Raw genomic sequence first — 17,448 nt, forward strand, 5'->3', positions numbered from 1 at the left:
TCCTTCTACTGAGGCGCTCCATTCTGTTTCTGACTTTGCACTTCCAAGGAATTTTATTTTATTTTCTGTGTGTTCTTTATTTGTTTTTCATGGAATTTACTGTTTCTTTTTCAGGAGGGTAGGTCTTCTCTGACTACTCAGAGCTGTCCTAGTTTAATTAAGACATTATTTTCTTCTCTCTCATAACCTCTGGATCGTACACTCGGGTTTGGCTTTGTTCTTCTGTGTGTAGGAGGCTTTCCTCCCATGCCTGGGTGTCTTTGGCCAATGCTCATGATTAGCAGAATGGAAGAACATTAGCCTGGGGTGTATTTGCTGGTTTAGCTCACTGTAAGTTGAAGTGGTGGCTCCTTTGTCTGGGTCCCAGACTGTCAATATCTTTGGGGCGTTCTTCTCAACCTGGTCAGATCCCCCAAGGTCCTCCAGTCCCTGCCTGGAGGCTAGGGTCTGGCTGCAAGTTTGTGGGGGCTTGGTGGCAGAATACTGGAGGTGTATATGCTCAGCAGCCACCTGTTCTGGCCGAGCACCCACATGTGCTGATGCCTCTAGCATGCCTAGTCCTCCCTTACCAGACCTCAGCCCCAGATGTTGCCGGATAGGGGAGGCACATCTCGCAGTGGCTGGAAAGAGGGCGGGGATCTGAAGATCTAACTGTCCCCCCCAAGACACACTCCAAAGGTCCTCTTTATTTTGCCCTCTTTCAGCCTTAGATTCTGAAGCTGCAAGTGCTGCCAGGGCCCAAGCAATTTCGGATTCTGTAATACGATGAAGGGCTGGGTCTCAGCTTTCCCCGCTGCTGGGAGGGACGTGGCTATCTGGGGTCTGCTAAGTCAGGTAATACTGGTCGACCAGCTGTCCAGCTGCCAGGGGTTCTGTGGCCAGGGGTTCTGTTCCTGTTCTCCCTGTCCTGTGGATTTCTGTCTTTTAAAGATCCCTTTACTGCGCATTTATGGGCTTCGCAGGCAGGGCGTGGCGTGCTCATGTAGTAACCTGGAGACCTGCCTATCTTTTATGACCATGGCAGTGTGGAGATCTGCCCAGAGTCATTCATGTAGCCCCCTGGAGTGGCCATGCGGTCTGTTTCTGCTTTTTCCTTGTCGGAGGGAGGCCCCGCGGGTGTGTGCGGGCTCGGGTGGGCCTCCACTCCCTTGATGCCCCCCGAGGACTGGCCCGCTTGGGCAGACCTGCCGGTGCGACCCAACCCGGGGCGGCCGGTCTTCCCAGCGCGCAGCGTGGCGTGGGCCGGGCCCGGGCCCGGGGAGGCAGCGGGAGGTGAGGCGGGGGCCGGGACGCGAGGCGGATTCAGGGGTGCCCCGCCCCGCGCCCTCGGACACCCGGCACCCTCTTTCCACGTCCCCGCCGCCTCTCGCCACCCGCCACTGATCTTTGAGCCTCTGCCCAGCCCTGCGCCCGCGGAGACGAGTCGCGCCTCCCGTCCCGGGCCCCGCGAGCCGGGCCGCGGCCTGAGGCGCGCGTGTCCCCGGCCCAGCTCCACGCGGCGCGGGGCAGGGAGACTGTGGAGCGCCTTCGCGGGCTGGGGAGACGGCGACTACTGCGGAGCGTCGCGTCGTTTATCCAGCCCTGTTCCCGAGGGCGCTCCGTGGCGCGGGGTGGGTCTAGCTCGCCCCGGTCCCGGTCCGGCCCAGCCCCCGTGCGCAGCCGCGAAGGTCCGGAAGCGGGGTCGGAACCTTTCTTCCCGCCCCCGCTGGTCTGTCCGGGCCCGCCCGGCAGAAAATGCGTCTCGGACCGCGCCGCGCCGCGCAGCCGCAGTCGGACCTCGGTCGCCACGGTAACGCCCCGGCGGTGTCTCCGCCATGAGCGTCCGGGTGGCGCGGGCGGCCGGGCCGGCGCGGGCCTGGGCTGGGGGCTGGGGCGCCGGCCGCCGCCGCGGGGCCTCGAGCGCCCCGCGGCCTCCCCCGGGCGTCGTCGACGTGGCGGCGCTGCTGCGAGATGCCGCCGCCGAGGAGGCCGGGCCCTGGGGGGCGGCGGCGCGGCGCCCGCCGGGCCAGCGCTCGGTGCTGCTCTTCCCGGGCCAGGGCAGCCAGGCGGTGGGCATGGGCCGCGGGCTGCTGCGCTACCCGCGCGTCCGCGAGCTCTACGCCGCCGCGCGCCGCGTGCTGGGCTACGACCTGCTGGAGCTGAGCCTGCGCGGGCCGCGGGAGGCCCTGGACCGCACCGCCTGCTGCCAGCCGGCCGTCTTCGTGGCCTCGCTGGGCGCCGTGGAGAAGCTGCATCACCTGCAGCCCCAGGTGAGGCCCCGGCGGCGGGGGCGGGAGGGCCGCGGCCGGGCTCTCACCCCGGCGAGCCTGAGCTCCCGCCCCGTGCCGGGCGCTGCCCTCAGCGACACGAGGAGCCCTGCCCGAGGGACGCCGCACCGCAGGGCGGGAGCCAGACCTGCAGAACAGTCTCGTCGAAGTTGGGTGGTGGTGTTATAGGGCAGCCCCGATATTGAGCGGGTGCCCGGCTGTGGGTCCTCACCCGCGCGCTTACAAGGACTTATGAACACTCCACTGCAGGACACACGAAAGGTTCATAAAAGGTTTATTTACAAGGGAAAAGGAAAGAAGGAAAATGGACAACTCAGGGGGAAAATAGGGAAATAAAGTCTTTCATGCGTCCTACCCGATCCGCCGACCTGGACACCCAAAGGCCCTCTCCGAGCTGGCCGGACGCTGCGAGCTGGCGGGGAGCCAAAATGGGGGACACCCCAAAGCCCACGTGTCTGGCTTTATACCCACCTGGCTGCTGAACCCCACCCTCAGGTCCCAGCCACCTTCCCTTGGGTGGGGATGGGATGTGGAGTGCCCAGTGTCTTTGGCTTGGGCCTGGGCTGGGGGTGGAGTCCATGAAGCCTGTATGGAATCAGCTTTAGGACAGCCTTTTCCCCCTAACAGTGTGTTGAAGATGCTAAGTGTTGTAGAAAAAGCGGAGCAGGAAAAGGGCCTCAGGAGTCCAGGCCGTTTTTTAAATGATCCTAATCATTTAACAACTACTAGGAGACTTTCTTTTCCTTTCTTTTTTAAAGATTTATTTATTTATGCATGCAAGAGCTGGGGTACAGGCCAGAGGTGTGTGGGAGGGTGAGAGGATTCACCAGAGACAGAGTGGGGAGCGGAACAGGCAGATCCACTGAAATACACTGCTGAGGAGAGCAGTGGGTGAGACAGGAGAGGTCTGCCGCACCATGTGGGTATCTCCGCGGCCAGCCAGGATCAAACCCACGCTGCAGAGGCTGCGGACAGCTTCACAGCGCGGCGCTCAACCACCTGCGCCACCAGGGAGGCCCCTACTAGGAGACTTTGAAAGGATTAAACTCCATCTTTAAGTGAAGGCTCCTTGAGAAGAAGATATAGGAGAAGGCCGCTTCACCTGAAGCTGTGACTTGATGACTAGTAATAGTAATGTCAGAGCAGTACGTGTTAAGCCAGTGCTTTAAACCTTTTACCCTCTTTCACGCTCGGCAGCTTGTGCAGTAGATGCTGCTGTTGTGTGGAAGAGGAAAGGACACTCAGGGACAGTAAAGGGATTTGCTAAATTATCTTCACGTGATTCTCTCAGCGACGATGAGGTAGATCCTTTTCTTCCCCCAGTTCACAGAGAGGAAAGGGACCTCCCCCAAGGTGAGGATCACATGCAGCTCTCTGAGTCAGGCCCATGGCTTCTGTTTAGCTCCCTCCACCCCCACTCCGGGCTCCCACCGGCCGCCTGCTATGCTGGGGAGGCTCCTCATCAGTAAAGGGGCGATGGCTTATTTCCAGGGCCACTGTGTGTCCTCTTCTAGCTGGGACACCAGGCAGCAGAGCCGTCTCGCTGAGTCACCGGACACCCTGCCGCTCCCACGTGCGGAGCCCCGTGACAGCCCGGCCTCACCTTCCTCATCTGTCACTGCAGGTCATTGAGAACTGTGTTGCTGCCGCTGGATTCAGCGTGGGGGAATTTGCAGCCCTGGTGTTTGCTGGAGCCATGGACTTTGCTGAAGGTACCCAGGAAGGGTTTGGATTTGTGCGGGAGTGTGGTGCTCGATTCATGGGGGGCCAGGAACATTGCCAGGAACATTAGCATCTTTGCTTGCAGGTGAATACAGGCAAGGAACTTGAACAGAAGTTTCTCCAAAGACATACAGGTGGCCAGTAGGAGCAGGCACGGCCTCTGCGTCACTCCTCACGGGGAAATGCAAATCAAACCACAGTGAGATGCCATTTCACACAGACTAGGCTGACTCTAATTTAAAAAAAAAAAAAGAGGAAACTAATAAATGCTGGCAAGGATGCGGAAAAATAGGCACCGTCATGCCCTGCTGGCGAGAACATAAAATGGTGTGGCTGCTGTGGAGGGAGACACAGTTACCACAGGACCCAGCAGTCCTGCTCCCAGGTGCAGACCTAAGAAATGAAAGTGTCCACACAGCAATCCTTGGTCCCAAGTGCTCATAACCTCAGTCTTCACAGCAGCCAAATGGGCACACCCGGTGCGCGTCGCCGGGAGCGTGGATTAACAAATTGTGTGTCTAGACAAGGGGGTGCTCTTTAGCCATAAAAGAAATAAATCAAGTATCGATACCTCCACGGCATGGCTGGGCCTCAGAAACACGGTGTTAAGTGAGGTCTAGAGCCCTGGGCTCTGCACTGACCTTCACTCCCAGGGACTGTTCAGAAACAGCAAATCCCTGGGGACCACAGGCTGGCGGTGATCAGAGGGGAGGGAAGCAGGGGGGAGCGGGCCACCGCTTAGTGGGGAAGGGGAGTTTCTATGGGGCAGTGGAGAGTTTCGAAACCAGAGAGAGCCGGTAGCTGTACGTTCCGAACAGGAGATACCACCCGCTCATGCCCCTTCACCTGGCTCTTTCCATGTAAATGTCACGTCAAGTTTTGAAAGCATTGTGGCCGCCCGCTATTCAGGGATGAACAAGAGAGCCCCGCCGCGCCTCCACGGCCTGGGGAAACTTTTGTTGCATGTACAGTTTTGTGTGTGCGTCATTTGCAGAATGACAGCGTTGACATTTTGTGTCGGCATGGGTGCCGGTGCGTGGGGGTCTCCTGCTTCCCATCGCTGCTCTAACGTGTTAGCCCCGCGGTTCCGCTTGTGTAAGAGGCTGAAAGTGCAGTAGGAGCAGACACGGCGCCGGGAGAGAGAAAGGGGCAGGGCTTGTGCCTCGGGCCCGTCCCTGGCAGAGCAGCCGCCTTGGGAGTGGCCAGGACAGGGCACGGTCACTCCAAGTCCAAGTGGGTGTGAGCACCAGGAGCCTAGGGGCCACCCGCGACACACGCGCACTTAGAATCCAGTCCAGAGGTGGGGCAAGCACTGGGGGAGGGAGCGGGCCGGGGCGGGGTGACCAGGGGCTCCTGTCTGCGGCCGCCGTTGTTCCTGCTTGTCTTACAGTGTTACCTCTAGTTTCTTACCCAACTTTCTGCTGATCCTCACAAGTCAGGTATTTTAGCATCTGGCCACTGATATCTGCCTGCTGTTACTGTGGTGGCAGAGACTGGGCTCCAGAGTGTTCCTCAGGCCAGGACCTTTGTCCTTGGTGAGACGCCCCCTGGCTTACTGTGTGCAGCTGACCAGCAAGAACCCGGTACCGAGACAAGATCCCCAAGAACAAGGAGGGTTGGGGATCCCACAGGGCCCTCCCTGTTGACCCACCCAACCCTGAGAGGGCCTCCTGACCTTCCTGTGGTCCCCCTCGCCCCAGGGAGCAGAGCCAGGACCAGGAGGAGCTGTCCTGTGTTCCAGCCACTCTCTGCCGTGGCCGTGGGGGCTGCGGCCGCGGCAAACCCTGCGTTCTCAGCTTGTGCTCCAGCTGGTCGGCCTTGGCAGGGTGGGGTCTTCCTGGCTCTGGGGGTGCGGCCACCCCGGTTCACAAGGGACATGTCCTCAGAGTCCCTGGGCTTGTCTCCGGCCTGTCTGGCAGCCCAGGTGGCTCTTCCTTGGTTTTCTTCAGCAGTTTCTCTTCACAAGTGACTCCCAGCTTTTAACAGCAGTCCAGGCTGCTGAGGTGTTCCTGTCAACCAGGCCTTCCCATCGTGGCAGCCCTGGCATTTTGTCTGGGTATTTCTTAGCTTTGTGTTCCATGGGATGGACAGCGACCCGCGGGTGCAGCAGCACAGCCCCCATCCCCGTGTGACACTTTCAAATATGTCCAGACTGAAGTGGGGAGCTCCAGGGATCAGCTGCGGTGCCAGAAACCTCTTGGGGGCATGGCGGCTCTGGCCTCGTCTCTGGCCTGGGCTTCTGGCCCGATTCTCCCAAACGTGCTTCTCTCCGATAGGTCTGTACGCTGTGAAGGTCCGAGCCGAGGCCATGCAGGAGGCCTCGGAAGCTGTGCCCAGCGGGATGCTGTCTGTCCTCGGTCAGCCCCAGTCCAAGTTCACAGCCGCCTGCTGGGAAGCCCGGGAGCACTGCAAGTCTCTGGGCATGGAGGACCCCGTGTGCGAGGTGGCCAACTACCTCTTTCCCGACGGCAGGGTGATCTCAGGACACCTGGAGGTTGGTGCTGAGGGGCGCAGCCTTCGTAGCCCAGCCCCGCGCCCTCCGTGAGCCCCCCTGTGGGATGGGGGCTCTGCCTGACGTGGTCTCTGCGAAGTATTTGAGCGTTGGGGAGAGAGGGGCCGAGCGCTGCAGAGGGCAAGGCCCAGCCCACCTAGCAAGCAAAGACACCCATGACCCGGACTCCGCCCTGCGCTTCTCCCAGCCTCCCTGCTGTGGCGCAGCCGCTGCCCCGGTTCCCCGCCCCGCCGCGTCCCTTCGGTGTCTGGTGTTGCAGTTCATTTCCCCTCCCTCTGTCCTTCACTCGCTGCTCCCCCAGCATCATGGGCCGTTTCTGCGTCACAAGCACCGAGGGGCGCACGCTGGTGTCCGGGGATACGCTCCTGCAGGGCCAGGCCGAGGGGAGCAGGCGTTGGCCCACCTAAGGGCCTGACCCCCGCCTGGCTCCCTGGTGGGTGGGCTGGGCTCGACATCCCAGAAGGTAGCTGCCGACCCCATCAAGCGCTGTGGGCCGAGTGTGGCCTGCCGGCCCCGCCCCACCACTCCCACATGCAAGTGAGGACACGGGTGAGAAGCGCCTGCGGCCGTGCAGCCGCTGTGGCCTGTCAGGGTCTCCCGTTTTCCAGGGCGCGGTATCTGGGCTGGGTGGGCCCTGGGCGGCGAGGGCTGGAGAGCACGGTGCCCCTCTGCTGACCCCATGGAGGGCAGGCCCCAGGGCCTCTGGGATGTGAGGACACGCGTGACTCCCTGGAGCAGGAGGGGAACGAGGTCCCTACGGTCTGCCGGTGAAATCCCGCGGAGACAGGAGACAGCACAGGCTGACGCCAGCCCCATGGCACTGCCCACGCCACCCGCCGGCTTCCTCCAAAGCGTGCGTGGCCCACATCTCCTTTTCTTCCAGGCGCTGCGGTTTCTCCAGAAGAACTCCTCCAAGTACCGCTTCAGACGCACCAAAATGCTGCCTGTCAGTGGGGGCTTCCACACGCGCCTCATGGAGCCAGCCCTGGAGCCCCTGGCGCAGGCCCTGAAGGCCATTGAGGTGAAGCAGCCCCTGGTCTCCGTGCACTCCAACATTGACGGGAAAAGGTACGCACACCCCACGCACATCCAGAGGCTGCTGGTGCAGCAGGTGGTCTCCCCGGTGAGGTGGGAGCAGACCATGCATGCCATCTACGAGCGCAAGAGGGGCACCGCGTTCCCCAGGACCTTCGAGGTGGGGCCCGGGAAGCAGCTGGGCAGCATCCTGAAGAGCTGCAACCTGCAGGCCTGGAAGGCCTACCGCCACGTGGACGAGCTGGGGGCCGACGAGGACCCTGGCCTGGACCCTGCCCTGTAGGCGGCTCCCGGGCCCGGGGCAGTGGCTCTGGGGGCCTGTTGCCCACCCGCCTGCAGTGGAGGTCGTGGGCCCTGCCCGCCCTGCCCCGGGGCCTCCTCCCAGAGACTAGAAGATTTATACAAAGGCTTTAAATTTTATGTGAAAAACAAAAGCAGAAAAACTGTGACTTTATGTGATACGAGCCGTTTCTGTTCTGGGCACAGAAGGGACTGGAAGGTCGGCTGGTGCCTCCGGAGTGTGCTGGGAGGCCAGGTACGTGCTGACCATTCACGAGTCAGGTCACTGCCAGAGGGGCCCCTCCGGCACGCCTGCGCGAGGACTGGGCCGGGCCCTGCTCCCCTCCCTGCCCCAGGGTCCTTTCAGACAGGACCTCTGCAGGGCCCCCTGCCTGCCCCTCCAGGCTGAAGCGCCCCCTTTCAGTGCACCGGGACACTCGAGGGGGTGAAATCTCTGAGCTGGTCTTGTGCATACCCCATGGGGTTGGCCTGCGCCCCGGGCAGAGCCATGCTTGCCGGGGCGGGAGTCGTGCACTGGCAGGCCTGTGCCCCCGCGCCCAGCACTGTGAGGAAGAGCCCCGTAAAGCTTGGCCCCGGGGTGTTCAGCATCAGCAAACCTTGTTGCTGTGTAAGTAACCGCGGTGGGTTTGCACCCTTCCCAGGCGCTGCGGGCCGGCAGCCTGGAGCCCAGGCTCTGCAGTCGGGCCCTGTTCTCAGTCACGTCCAGCTGAGGAACACAGTCTCGTGAGGGGCAGCGTCACCCAGGGTTGCCGTCCCTTGGGGCCTTTGACCTCTCGGCACCCCTTCCCTCAGGGTCCAGTGGTGCTCCCGGCTCCACCCACAGGCAATGGGGGAGCGCAAGCAAAAGGCACAGGGTGCACGGGGCGCCCTCAAGGAAAACCCCAGAAAGGAAGCAGTTTCCCTGCTCAAGGCAACAGCAGGGAGCCTGTTGTCCATCAGCGCACGGGGTGCATACAGCAGGTGCCAGTTAGCGGCACATCCCGCCGCCCGCCCGCACCCCTGCTGGCGGAGCTGTGGGCTGCTGGAGCCTTGTCTTCTGCGACCTTCCCCTCCTGCGTTTTATGGGGAATGTTCAGTCTAGATCCCGGCCTGGCTCTTCCCTGGGTGCCCAAATCTGCACGTCGCCCACGTGGGGCAGGCCTCTCATTCCTGCCTTGACGAGCCCAGGGGGTCCTGTGCCCCCACACACACCCCCGCCGCCCACATCCGAGCTTCTCCAACATGGAGAAAATGCCTCGCAGCCAGGAACTGGGTAGACACCAACCAGGTCGTGGGGGTGGGCAGTGCCCCTGGGTTGGTCCTTGCCACACCCCTGGCCACGCTGAGTTTGCAGCGGGTCCCCAGGACCGCAGGGTGAATGTATTCTCACTGGGCGAGCCCCAGGCACACTTCCTGGGTGAGACAGGTCTGGAGAGGACGGCACGGCCTCTCCGCGGGCCAGCACCAGGCACCCGGGCAACAGTGGCCTGGGAAGCTGGGGGTTCTGGGCCTGCCCTGAGGTTGTGAGGGGGAGTCACACACATAGGGGAGAGGTGAAATCAGCCCGCAGAGCCCGGAGGCTAGACCTTGAGCTGAGGGCTGGTGGTGGCGAGGGGACCCCGTTGCAAGGACCAGGGCGAGGAAGCGGGGTGGGAGCATGTGCCAGGTCTGCGCCAGGGCTGGGAAGACAGAGGCCCTGGAGGGGCAGGCAACGTGGCCGCCGTGGGGAGCCAGAGCTGATGGAAGCAGCTCGCCCAGCCCAGGTCTGGCGTTGAAGGTCGGGCACTGGGGGTGGGAGGCGACCGCCCAAGCTCTGGGAGGGGCTGGCAGGGCTTAGAAACAGTGCCACACCTGGATAGGGACAGGCTGGGCCAGCGTCCCCTCCCCGCCTCTCCCATGAGAGCCGCACAGACCGCGTGTCCGGCGGGAGGGGCTGGAGGCCACACGTGGGAGGGCAGCCCTGGCAGCCGCAGGAAGTAGTCCCGCATGGTGGCCTGCGGGCAGGACGGGGGCAGGAGCAGCTTCGCTGGCCACAATGAAGACGGCGTTTGCAAGCGCGTGAGCCGGAGGCTGGACTCGTGGCTGCTCCGGTGCTAGGAGCAAGCCCAGCCCTTCCCTCCGCCAGCCGAGACAGCCCTCCCTCCGTTCAACCCCCAGAGAGGACCAGAGACGGCTGCAAACCAACATTTTATTGCGCTCTCCTCGCCCCGCGGAACATCTAGCCCGTAGGTTTCTCTTCACTGGGAGCACCACAGACACAGGGGTGTGACCAGCACTCCCCCTGCGGCCGCCTCCCAGTCTTGCCCGGGGAGGAGGGCTCCCCCAGAGGACGGCCAGGAGAGCAGGCCCAGCAGGGCAGTTCACCAGTAACAGCCCAGAGGTATGATGAATTCATTTCTTATAAAATAAACAAGAAAAAACTAGTATCAAACCTCAGTAGTGTCCCAGCACTCAGAGTTTAAATATAAAAAAGGATCAGAAAACAGTTAAAAAGACAACAAAACCAACGGGGCCACCTCCAGGGTGGGGGTCGAGGGGGAGAGGGCCAGCCCCGCCCCCCACGCCTCGGGGGCGTCAGGGGGCGTCACTGCAGGACGTAGAGCCCCCAGCAGAGCAGCAGCAGCAGCACGGACAGCACCAGCTCACGGCCCTGGAGCCCTGGAGCGGGCACCTGCGGAGCGGGGAAGAGGGTGACACCCGCGGGAAGCGCTCAGCTCACTTCCCGGGTGCCCAGCGGACACAGGCATGGGGGGGGGGGGCGAGGGCGGGTCCCCGCAGATGTGGCAAGGGAGGACACTGCAGCTGCAGATCTGGGGGGAGGTGACCAGAAAGATGAGCCGTGGGGAAAAGGGAAGGCCCCGGCCCGGAGGCTAGTCTGCTGGGGCCCAGGCTTAGAGGTCGGGAGGGACAATCCGGTGGCTGGGAGAGGAGAGGAGCCGGGGAAGCTGCTCGGAGGAGGGAAGAGAGGGAGGGAGGAAGCCGCCTGCCTGAGGAAGGCCCTGCTGGCGAAGGGCAGCCCAGGCGTGGCGCAGGAGCAGGCAGCGCCCTCTGGGCACTCAAGGGTTCCCCAGTCAGCCAGCAGATCAGGACTCAACCCCCAGGCTTTGGGGGCCGGGGGAAGGGGCAAGGAAAGACAAGAGGGAGTGGTGGGGTCTGAGGCAACCGGCCAGGGTTGCCTGTGCAGCAGCTGTTCCGCAGCTGCCAGGGCCGGGGTGGGTGTCGAAGTCAGGAAATCTCAAGGCTCTTACCCTGTCCCTGAAGATCAAGAAGCTCCAGAACCTTATGTTCTCCCTGAGGTTAGCGAGGCCACTGATGAAACTTCTAAAAACGCCCCTCAGGCCTGTCTGGTTGTATGTGAAGGTCAGGCTGCGAGACAACCGGGGGCGGGCGGGTAAGGTCACCACGCAGGAACGGGGCAGAGATGGCCTTTGTTTTCGGCAACAGCTGTGACCTGTCCCCTCCCGCCCACGGCCGCCCCGCAGCCCCCTGCCCGGGGTGCTTCCACCGGGGGTCTCCCCCTCCGCTGCCCGCCCGCTGTCCTGGAAAGTGCCCGCTGCCCGCAGGCCCAGGTCCGGTCCAAAGGAGAGGGTCCTCCCCGCAGAGGGCCGTTTGGATGGAGGCCCGGACTCCCCAGAGGCAGGCTGCCTCCCTTGGGGACCACAAGACCCCGTCACCCTTCCTCTGGCCTCCCCACCTTGAGCAATTCTGGGAGGCTCTACAAAACTGCAGGGAGCTCCCCAAATCAGGAAGCCGAGTCATCCGACAGGGAGCGCGCCCCCAGCCCCCCAGCAGGAGGCCCTGCCCAGGGCATCCCGGGAGCCCGCTCAGCATTTCCTGTCACCGAAAGTCAAGGCCCTCCTGGAAGGCCACTATCTTGGCTTGCTGAGGGAAGAAGGGGCTTGGGTCCGCCTCAGGCTTTCGCCTGGGCCAGGAAAGCAGGGCGGGGGGCCCCGGGCGGGTCTGCCTGGGAGCGGAGCCCCCTCGGCCGTCACCTGTGCACCGCCATCCCAGGCAGCTCGGCGACGCGCGGCAGCGTCCACCTCACTTCCATCTCGTCCCCGATGAAAGCCAGCCGCATGGCCACGTCGTCAGGGCTGCTGTCCCTGGGGAGGGCACAGGTTGGGGCAACACAGGCAGCGCTTGCGAGAGCAGGGCAGGGAGCCTCCGCAGGCCCCTCTGCTCACTCCCCTGAGCTCCGGGAAAAGCCGGCGAGGTCCAGTCGCAGGCCATTCCCGAGACTCACCTGCCCGTGTGCCCGGGGCACCTGCCCGGCCCCCTGCTGGAGCGGGGAGCTCCTGGATGGATGGGTCTGAGCCTTCACCCAGAAGATACTCTCCCTTCCCCCCAAGGGGCACTGATGTTCTGGAGAATTCCAGGAAAGGTCACCCCACCCAGCCATGGGCTTGATGGGAAAGGTGGGTGACGGGGCCGGGCGGGTGGGGGACTGAGCCCCCTGGCTGGCTTCGCACCGGGGTCTCAACTTGCCCTGCTCCTCGGGGCTGAGGGGCTCTGGGACCTAGTCCCTGGTCCCCCCTCCTGAAACCACCTCTGTTGTCATCACCCCTTTCAGAAAGGAGGGTTAACAGGCCCCTCCGGCCCCACCACCCCCAATAAGCAGGCTCTCTGAGGGCAGTGGAGACCACACGTGCCCCACCCACTTCCAGTCCCAGCCACCGCCCTTCCAGCTTGCCCTCCCGGGCATCTGCTCTGAGGGCTGCCCGCACATTCCAGGCCCGTGACGAGGCAGCTCGCGGGAAGTCCCAGGCCAGCAGCCTCTCGGCCTAAGAGCCCCGGCCACCTGCCCCGTCTGCCCCAGGGCTGGGCTCCCTTCCAGGAGATAGGGGTGCGGATGGGGGGCTGGGGCGGGCAGGCTGGCCCACACGCTGCAGGACCTCCGGCGAACCCCACCCGAGCTGAGGGTCCCGAAGGGGCCCCCATGGGAGTAGGGGGGTTGCAGCCCTAACACCCTCCCAGCCCCCAGTCCAGGATCTGATGCCTAAGTGAAGCCTGAGGCAGGAGAGAAGCATCCAGAAGCATGGGGCTGACCCTGGGTAGATTCCATGCTTGCTGCCCTAACAGCCAGGGCCGGCGCCATGCCTGAGGCCGCCTCCCCAGCCACAGGGACCCACCTGCCAGGGGACGACTCGGGGTCGCTGGACTCCATGACGTCGGTCATGCCGGGTACCCCCAGAGCTTCGGGGGCCTGCTCATACAGGAGGCTGTCCAAGAAGAGGCTCCTGGAGACGGGTCCCACTCGAGACATGTCTTCTCTGGGGAGAAAGCACAGCCTGGTGAGACGCCCAGAGCCTCGCTCTCCGGGGCCCTCACAAGCCTCCTACCTGCCCCGCCCCGGCCCACTCTCTGCCTCTGCTAAAGCGGGCACCGCTCCAGGCCCCGCGCAGGGCCCGCGCCTCCGTTCAGGGCTACCTCTCTGCAGTCCGGAGCGAAGGGCCCTCGCCTCTTTGTGACATAAAACCAGTCTAAACGGAAGAGCTCCGCCCCGGCCCTCCGGAGGCCGGCAGCCAGGCTGAGAGGCCCAGGCGACTGGGCCCAGAGCGGGGTGGGCCGGGCGCCCAGGGAGCAGGCTCCTCGCCGCTGCCTCTGGACACGCCCGCATCTGGCGTCCGCTGCTCCCCTTGAGCAAAGAAAGCAAACCCAGAAAAAGAGAAAAGTCAACCGCACCCCGACTCCCAGCGGGACCCCCCCAGCCTGGTCTTTCTGCTAAACATGCACGCACACGGCACACGGTTCAGCGCGCCCGCCCCCGGCACTGCACCTCATGCCCACCTCCCCAGGCGCCGGCTCCTGGCAAAGAGAATTCCTTCTTGGGGTGAGCAAGTTGCTCCTCGCCTTCCCGGCACCCCGCACGTGTAGGGGCGGGCGTGTGGTCAATCAGGGCTCACGGGGGCTGGAAAGCAACAAGAAGAGCGCGGGAAGCTCTTCTGCTGCCTCGGACACCGGCGTGAGGGCTGGCACTACAGCGGCCATTTTACGAGAGTGAGGAGCTGAGCACAGGCATCACCAACTTGCCCCGGCCGCAGAGCAGAGAGTAGGGCGCTGGGTCCTCTGAGGGCTCTGCTGAGCAACTGCAAAACCACAAGCCGCCACCTGCCCATCGCCTCAGCAAAATAAAACCAGTTTATTCAAATCCCTGTTCACGGAGTTCGCTGCTCCTCGCAGACAGGCTTCCTGTCGCCGGGGCACAGTCCCAGCAGCCCGCGTTCCTGCCACCACTGGGGTCGCGGGGCGGGTCCTGTGACCTGGCATGCCAGGATTCGCCCTGCCCTGTGCCAGCAGCCTCTGATCCAGCCTCTGAGGACTAAAGCGGCTCTGGATCCGAAGGCCCCGGCAGCTGCTGGACGCTGCGGCATCCTGGCTGCCAGCCCCCCCCCCCCCTCCGGCTGCCGGGGGACCACGAGGGTTCTCTCCTCAAGGGCTTTGTGTAGGGCCGCGCCCGAGCATCGGCCACTCACGCCCTCGGACTCCAGCCACCGTTTTTCTTAACTTCTGCTCCCCCTCCCTTGCCTGCACTGAGCTGCCCCGTCTCTTCCGTTCTCTCGTTTAGCCCCTCAGCCTGCAGGGGGCAGCTGGGAGAAGGGATAGCGCCCCAGCCTCCAGGCTCTCCGGCTGGGACTCGCCTTCATCCCTGAAGGGGACTGACCTCTGCGGCAGGGAGCCCAGGGAGCCCGCAGGCGCCCGCAGGCGCCCCGCTGGGACAAGAACCTCAGGGAGGGGCTGGGAATGCCCGCAAGGCGGAAGGAGGGGCTGGAGGGCCAAGGCCACGACTTGACCTCCAGGTACCTCCAGCTGAGTCTAAACAGGTCATATACCACCCTGCACCCCAATTACGCAGTCAGGGAGCCAGGCTCACAATGATGTCAGCTGGGGTGTGGACAGGTAGCTGGGAGTCCAGGGCACGCTGGCCTTTAAGCAGGGAGACGCATAAGGACAGCTTTGTTCTAGAGAGATAAGATGCCCAGGACCTCAGTCTCAGGGAGAGATGGCTGTTTCGGTTTCCTAGGAGGAAACAGAGGCCTTTGCAGCCCATGTGGGCTGACGCCCGCCCCGTGTGAAGAACAGCCCACAGGAGGCGGGCAGTCAGACATGCAAACAGGGCCACGAGGGCCACGCTGCCCTGGGCCGGACATAAGCCTGTCCCCCGGGGCCTGGAGGTAGCAGCTCCCACTTGTGGGTGAGGGCGCACCTGAGTGGGGGTTGTGGGTGAGGGCGCACCTGAGCGGGGGTTGTGGGTGAGGGCGCACCTGAGCGGGGTTGGGGTGCTGCCCCCACAGGCCAAGGGCTCAAAGCCTCAGGCCCACATACTGGGAGGGTCAAGGAGGCATTTCTAGCACCCAGGAAAGCTGTGAAATACCCAACACAGGTGTGTGTGTGTGGGGGGGGGGTGGAATACATCACACTGACTCCGGGAACACCTGGCAGCACTTAGCAGCGACCCGGTGAAACCAGAACCACCTGCAACTTCAAGTAACTCAACAGCACTTCAGAAAAAGCCTGATGACGAGCCACGCATGGGCTGCAGCCGCCCACCTGCCCCCGGGCCCGCTGACCCGGCCCTGCCGCCTGCACCGCTTCCGCCGGGCTCTGCGTCCACTGGTTAAGCCCAGCGAGGGGAGCGTGGGGAAGGCTCTGCCCGCAAACTAGCAGGAGGACGTCAGATGGACTCAAGCGAGCCAAAGTCGCCGTGGGTGAGTCTGCGCGAGTCAGAGGAACGCTCCGGAAGAACCAACCGCGGCGCCGGACGCCGGCACCAGCGGAGCCTGGACCCTTGCAGCTGAGCGCAAAGGAAGATGGTTCACGTGAGGCGCAGGCCGGAGGCCAGTGGAGGCCAGCGCCCGGGGAGGCTCCCCCCGCTCAGGCGGCCAGAGAGGCCGGCCCGTCTGTGTCTGTGGGTGAGCGACCAGGCAGGAGGGAGGCTCCGGGCCGGGAACCCTAACGGGGTGGAAGGCTTAGAGGCACAAACGCCAGCTCCGTAAGCGTGCAGGTGAACGGAGGCCGCTTCCAAGCAGACGCTCGTGCGGCTGTGGAGTGTGTGCTGGTGTTGCGGGACCTTGAGGAGCCCAGAAGGAGCCCCAGGCCCTAGGGGGCCGGGCAGCTATGCAAATGGCCATTTCCCTGGGAAAGCAGCCCCAGCTGGCATTTGCATCCGCCTCCCTGCCCCCTTCCCCTCCAGTCCTCACCCCCTCACCACACTGCACCTCACCACACTGCACCTCCACAGGGGGCTCACCCCTGTGTCCCTCCCAGCGGGAGGGCGGGTCCCGAGCCTCACGGGCCCCCTGTCCGGCATCCCTTAGCAGCCAGCCCCAGACGTGCCGAGTGGGGGGAGTGCAGCTCACTGACCACCGGCAGCTCCTCCAGATTGGGGTGGGGGCGAGTGTGTCTGAGCAGCTCCAGGTGTGGGGCAGTGGGGGGCTGCCCAGCAGATTGAGCTCTGTGGGTTCCCCGCCCCCCGCTTGACCGCCCCGTCTGAGCTAGCCTGGACGACATCCCGCTCCCCCCAGGGTTTGCCTGCTCCTGAGCCTGGTCTCCTGCAGGGACCTTCAAGATGCCAGGGGCTGGCGGGTTATCGTCCTAGCCCACCGCTCACTCGTGCGCCATCTTGGGCCAAAGCACCGTCTTCTCTGTGAAACGGGGCTAACGGATAATGGCCCTGAGCTAGCGGCAACCTTTCCCCAGTAAGAACCAGCCCCGACCGCCTGTCCCAAGCCCAGCCGCTGTTTGAGCAGCAGCCATGGTCAGCGCCCAGGCGTGGGTCAGCACATTCAGTGCCCCGCGTAACCCTGGCATCCGGGCCCCAAGTGCCGACGGGCTGTTCTTAGACCAACCTCTGCCAGGCCGGGCTGGCCTGGGGACTCTAGGTCTGGTGGGCTCACTCACAGAGGGGACAGCAGGGTCCGGGGAGCTGCCCCACCAGCCTGGGGCGCCCACGGGGGCCACCTTCAGCTGGGCTCTCCTAGGGATCTCCACGCAGCAGCTCCTGTCAGGCCTGTCACCGCTCTGTCCACTGCCTGTCCCCTGAAAGCGAGCCACCCCCACTGCCTCCCGCAGGCGTCTCCCGGCCTCAGACCTGGCAACCCCCATGCCCCCGCCACCCTCAAGAGCATGGTTCTGTGGGTTGTCGGGACACGTGCAGCCTCCTCCAGGGCTTTGCACGAGCAGTGCCCGCTGGTGGCCAGCCTCCACCTCTGACTGCCTCATTCCAGTCCGTCCCTGCAGAGCTCAGCTCTGGCACTAACCTCCGGAATTAGGCAGGGCCCTGCTGTGGCCTGTCTCCGCTCCCTCCTCGCCCTTGCTGCCTCTGTGTTGCTGCTGGTCTAGAGCGTGGCCTGCGCAGCCAGGCTGTTGGGTATCCTTGGGAAAGCTGATTAACCTCTCTGAGCCTCGAGTCTCCTCCTAAGCGAGGACACTATTCCACAGGGCTGTGTGAGGCCCAGGGAGAGCATCCCCGCTACGTGCCAGCGGCCAACAAACAGGAGCTGCTGTTCTCCTTAACCTCTGCTCCCGGCACAGGTAGATGCTTGTTTGTCGAATGACTCGAAAAAGGCAAGCCCTGAGGTTGCTGCCGCTGCAGAGCCAGGAGCAGGGACTGGCTTCAGCATCTATTTTCTTCCC

General features: G+C 63.8%; 1 protein-coding gene across 1 annotated transcript; it reads left to right on the forward strand.

Moving 5' to 3' along the window:
- Positions 1–1,814: 1,814 nt before the first annotated feature.
- MCAT (malonyl-CoA-acyl carrier protein transacylase) lies at positions 1,815–7,930 on the forward strand (the record flags this gene model as incomplete). The annotated part of the gene is made up of 4 exons (XM_084255873.1): positions 1,815–2,249; positions 3,892–3,979; positions 6,266–6,483; positions 7,385–7,930. The coding sequence occupies 4 exons, from the start codon at positions 1,815–1,817 to the stop codon at positions 7,817–7,819; spliced, it is 1,176 nt and encodes a 391-aa protein (XP_084111999.1). The 3' UTR covers positions 7,820–7,930.
- Between the last annotated feature and the right edge of the window lie 9,518 nt (positions 7,931–17,448).

This window comes from Talpa europaea, assembly GCF_964194135.1.
Source record: "Talpa europaea genome assembly, chromosome: 15".
Taxonomy (NCBI): domain Eukaryota; kingdom Metazoa; phylum Chordata; class Mammalia; order Eulipotyphla; family Talpidae; genus Talpa; species Talpa europaea.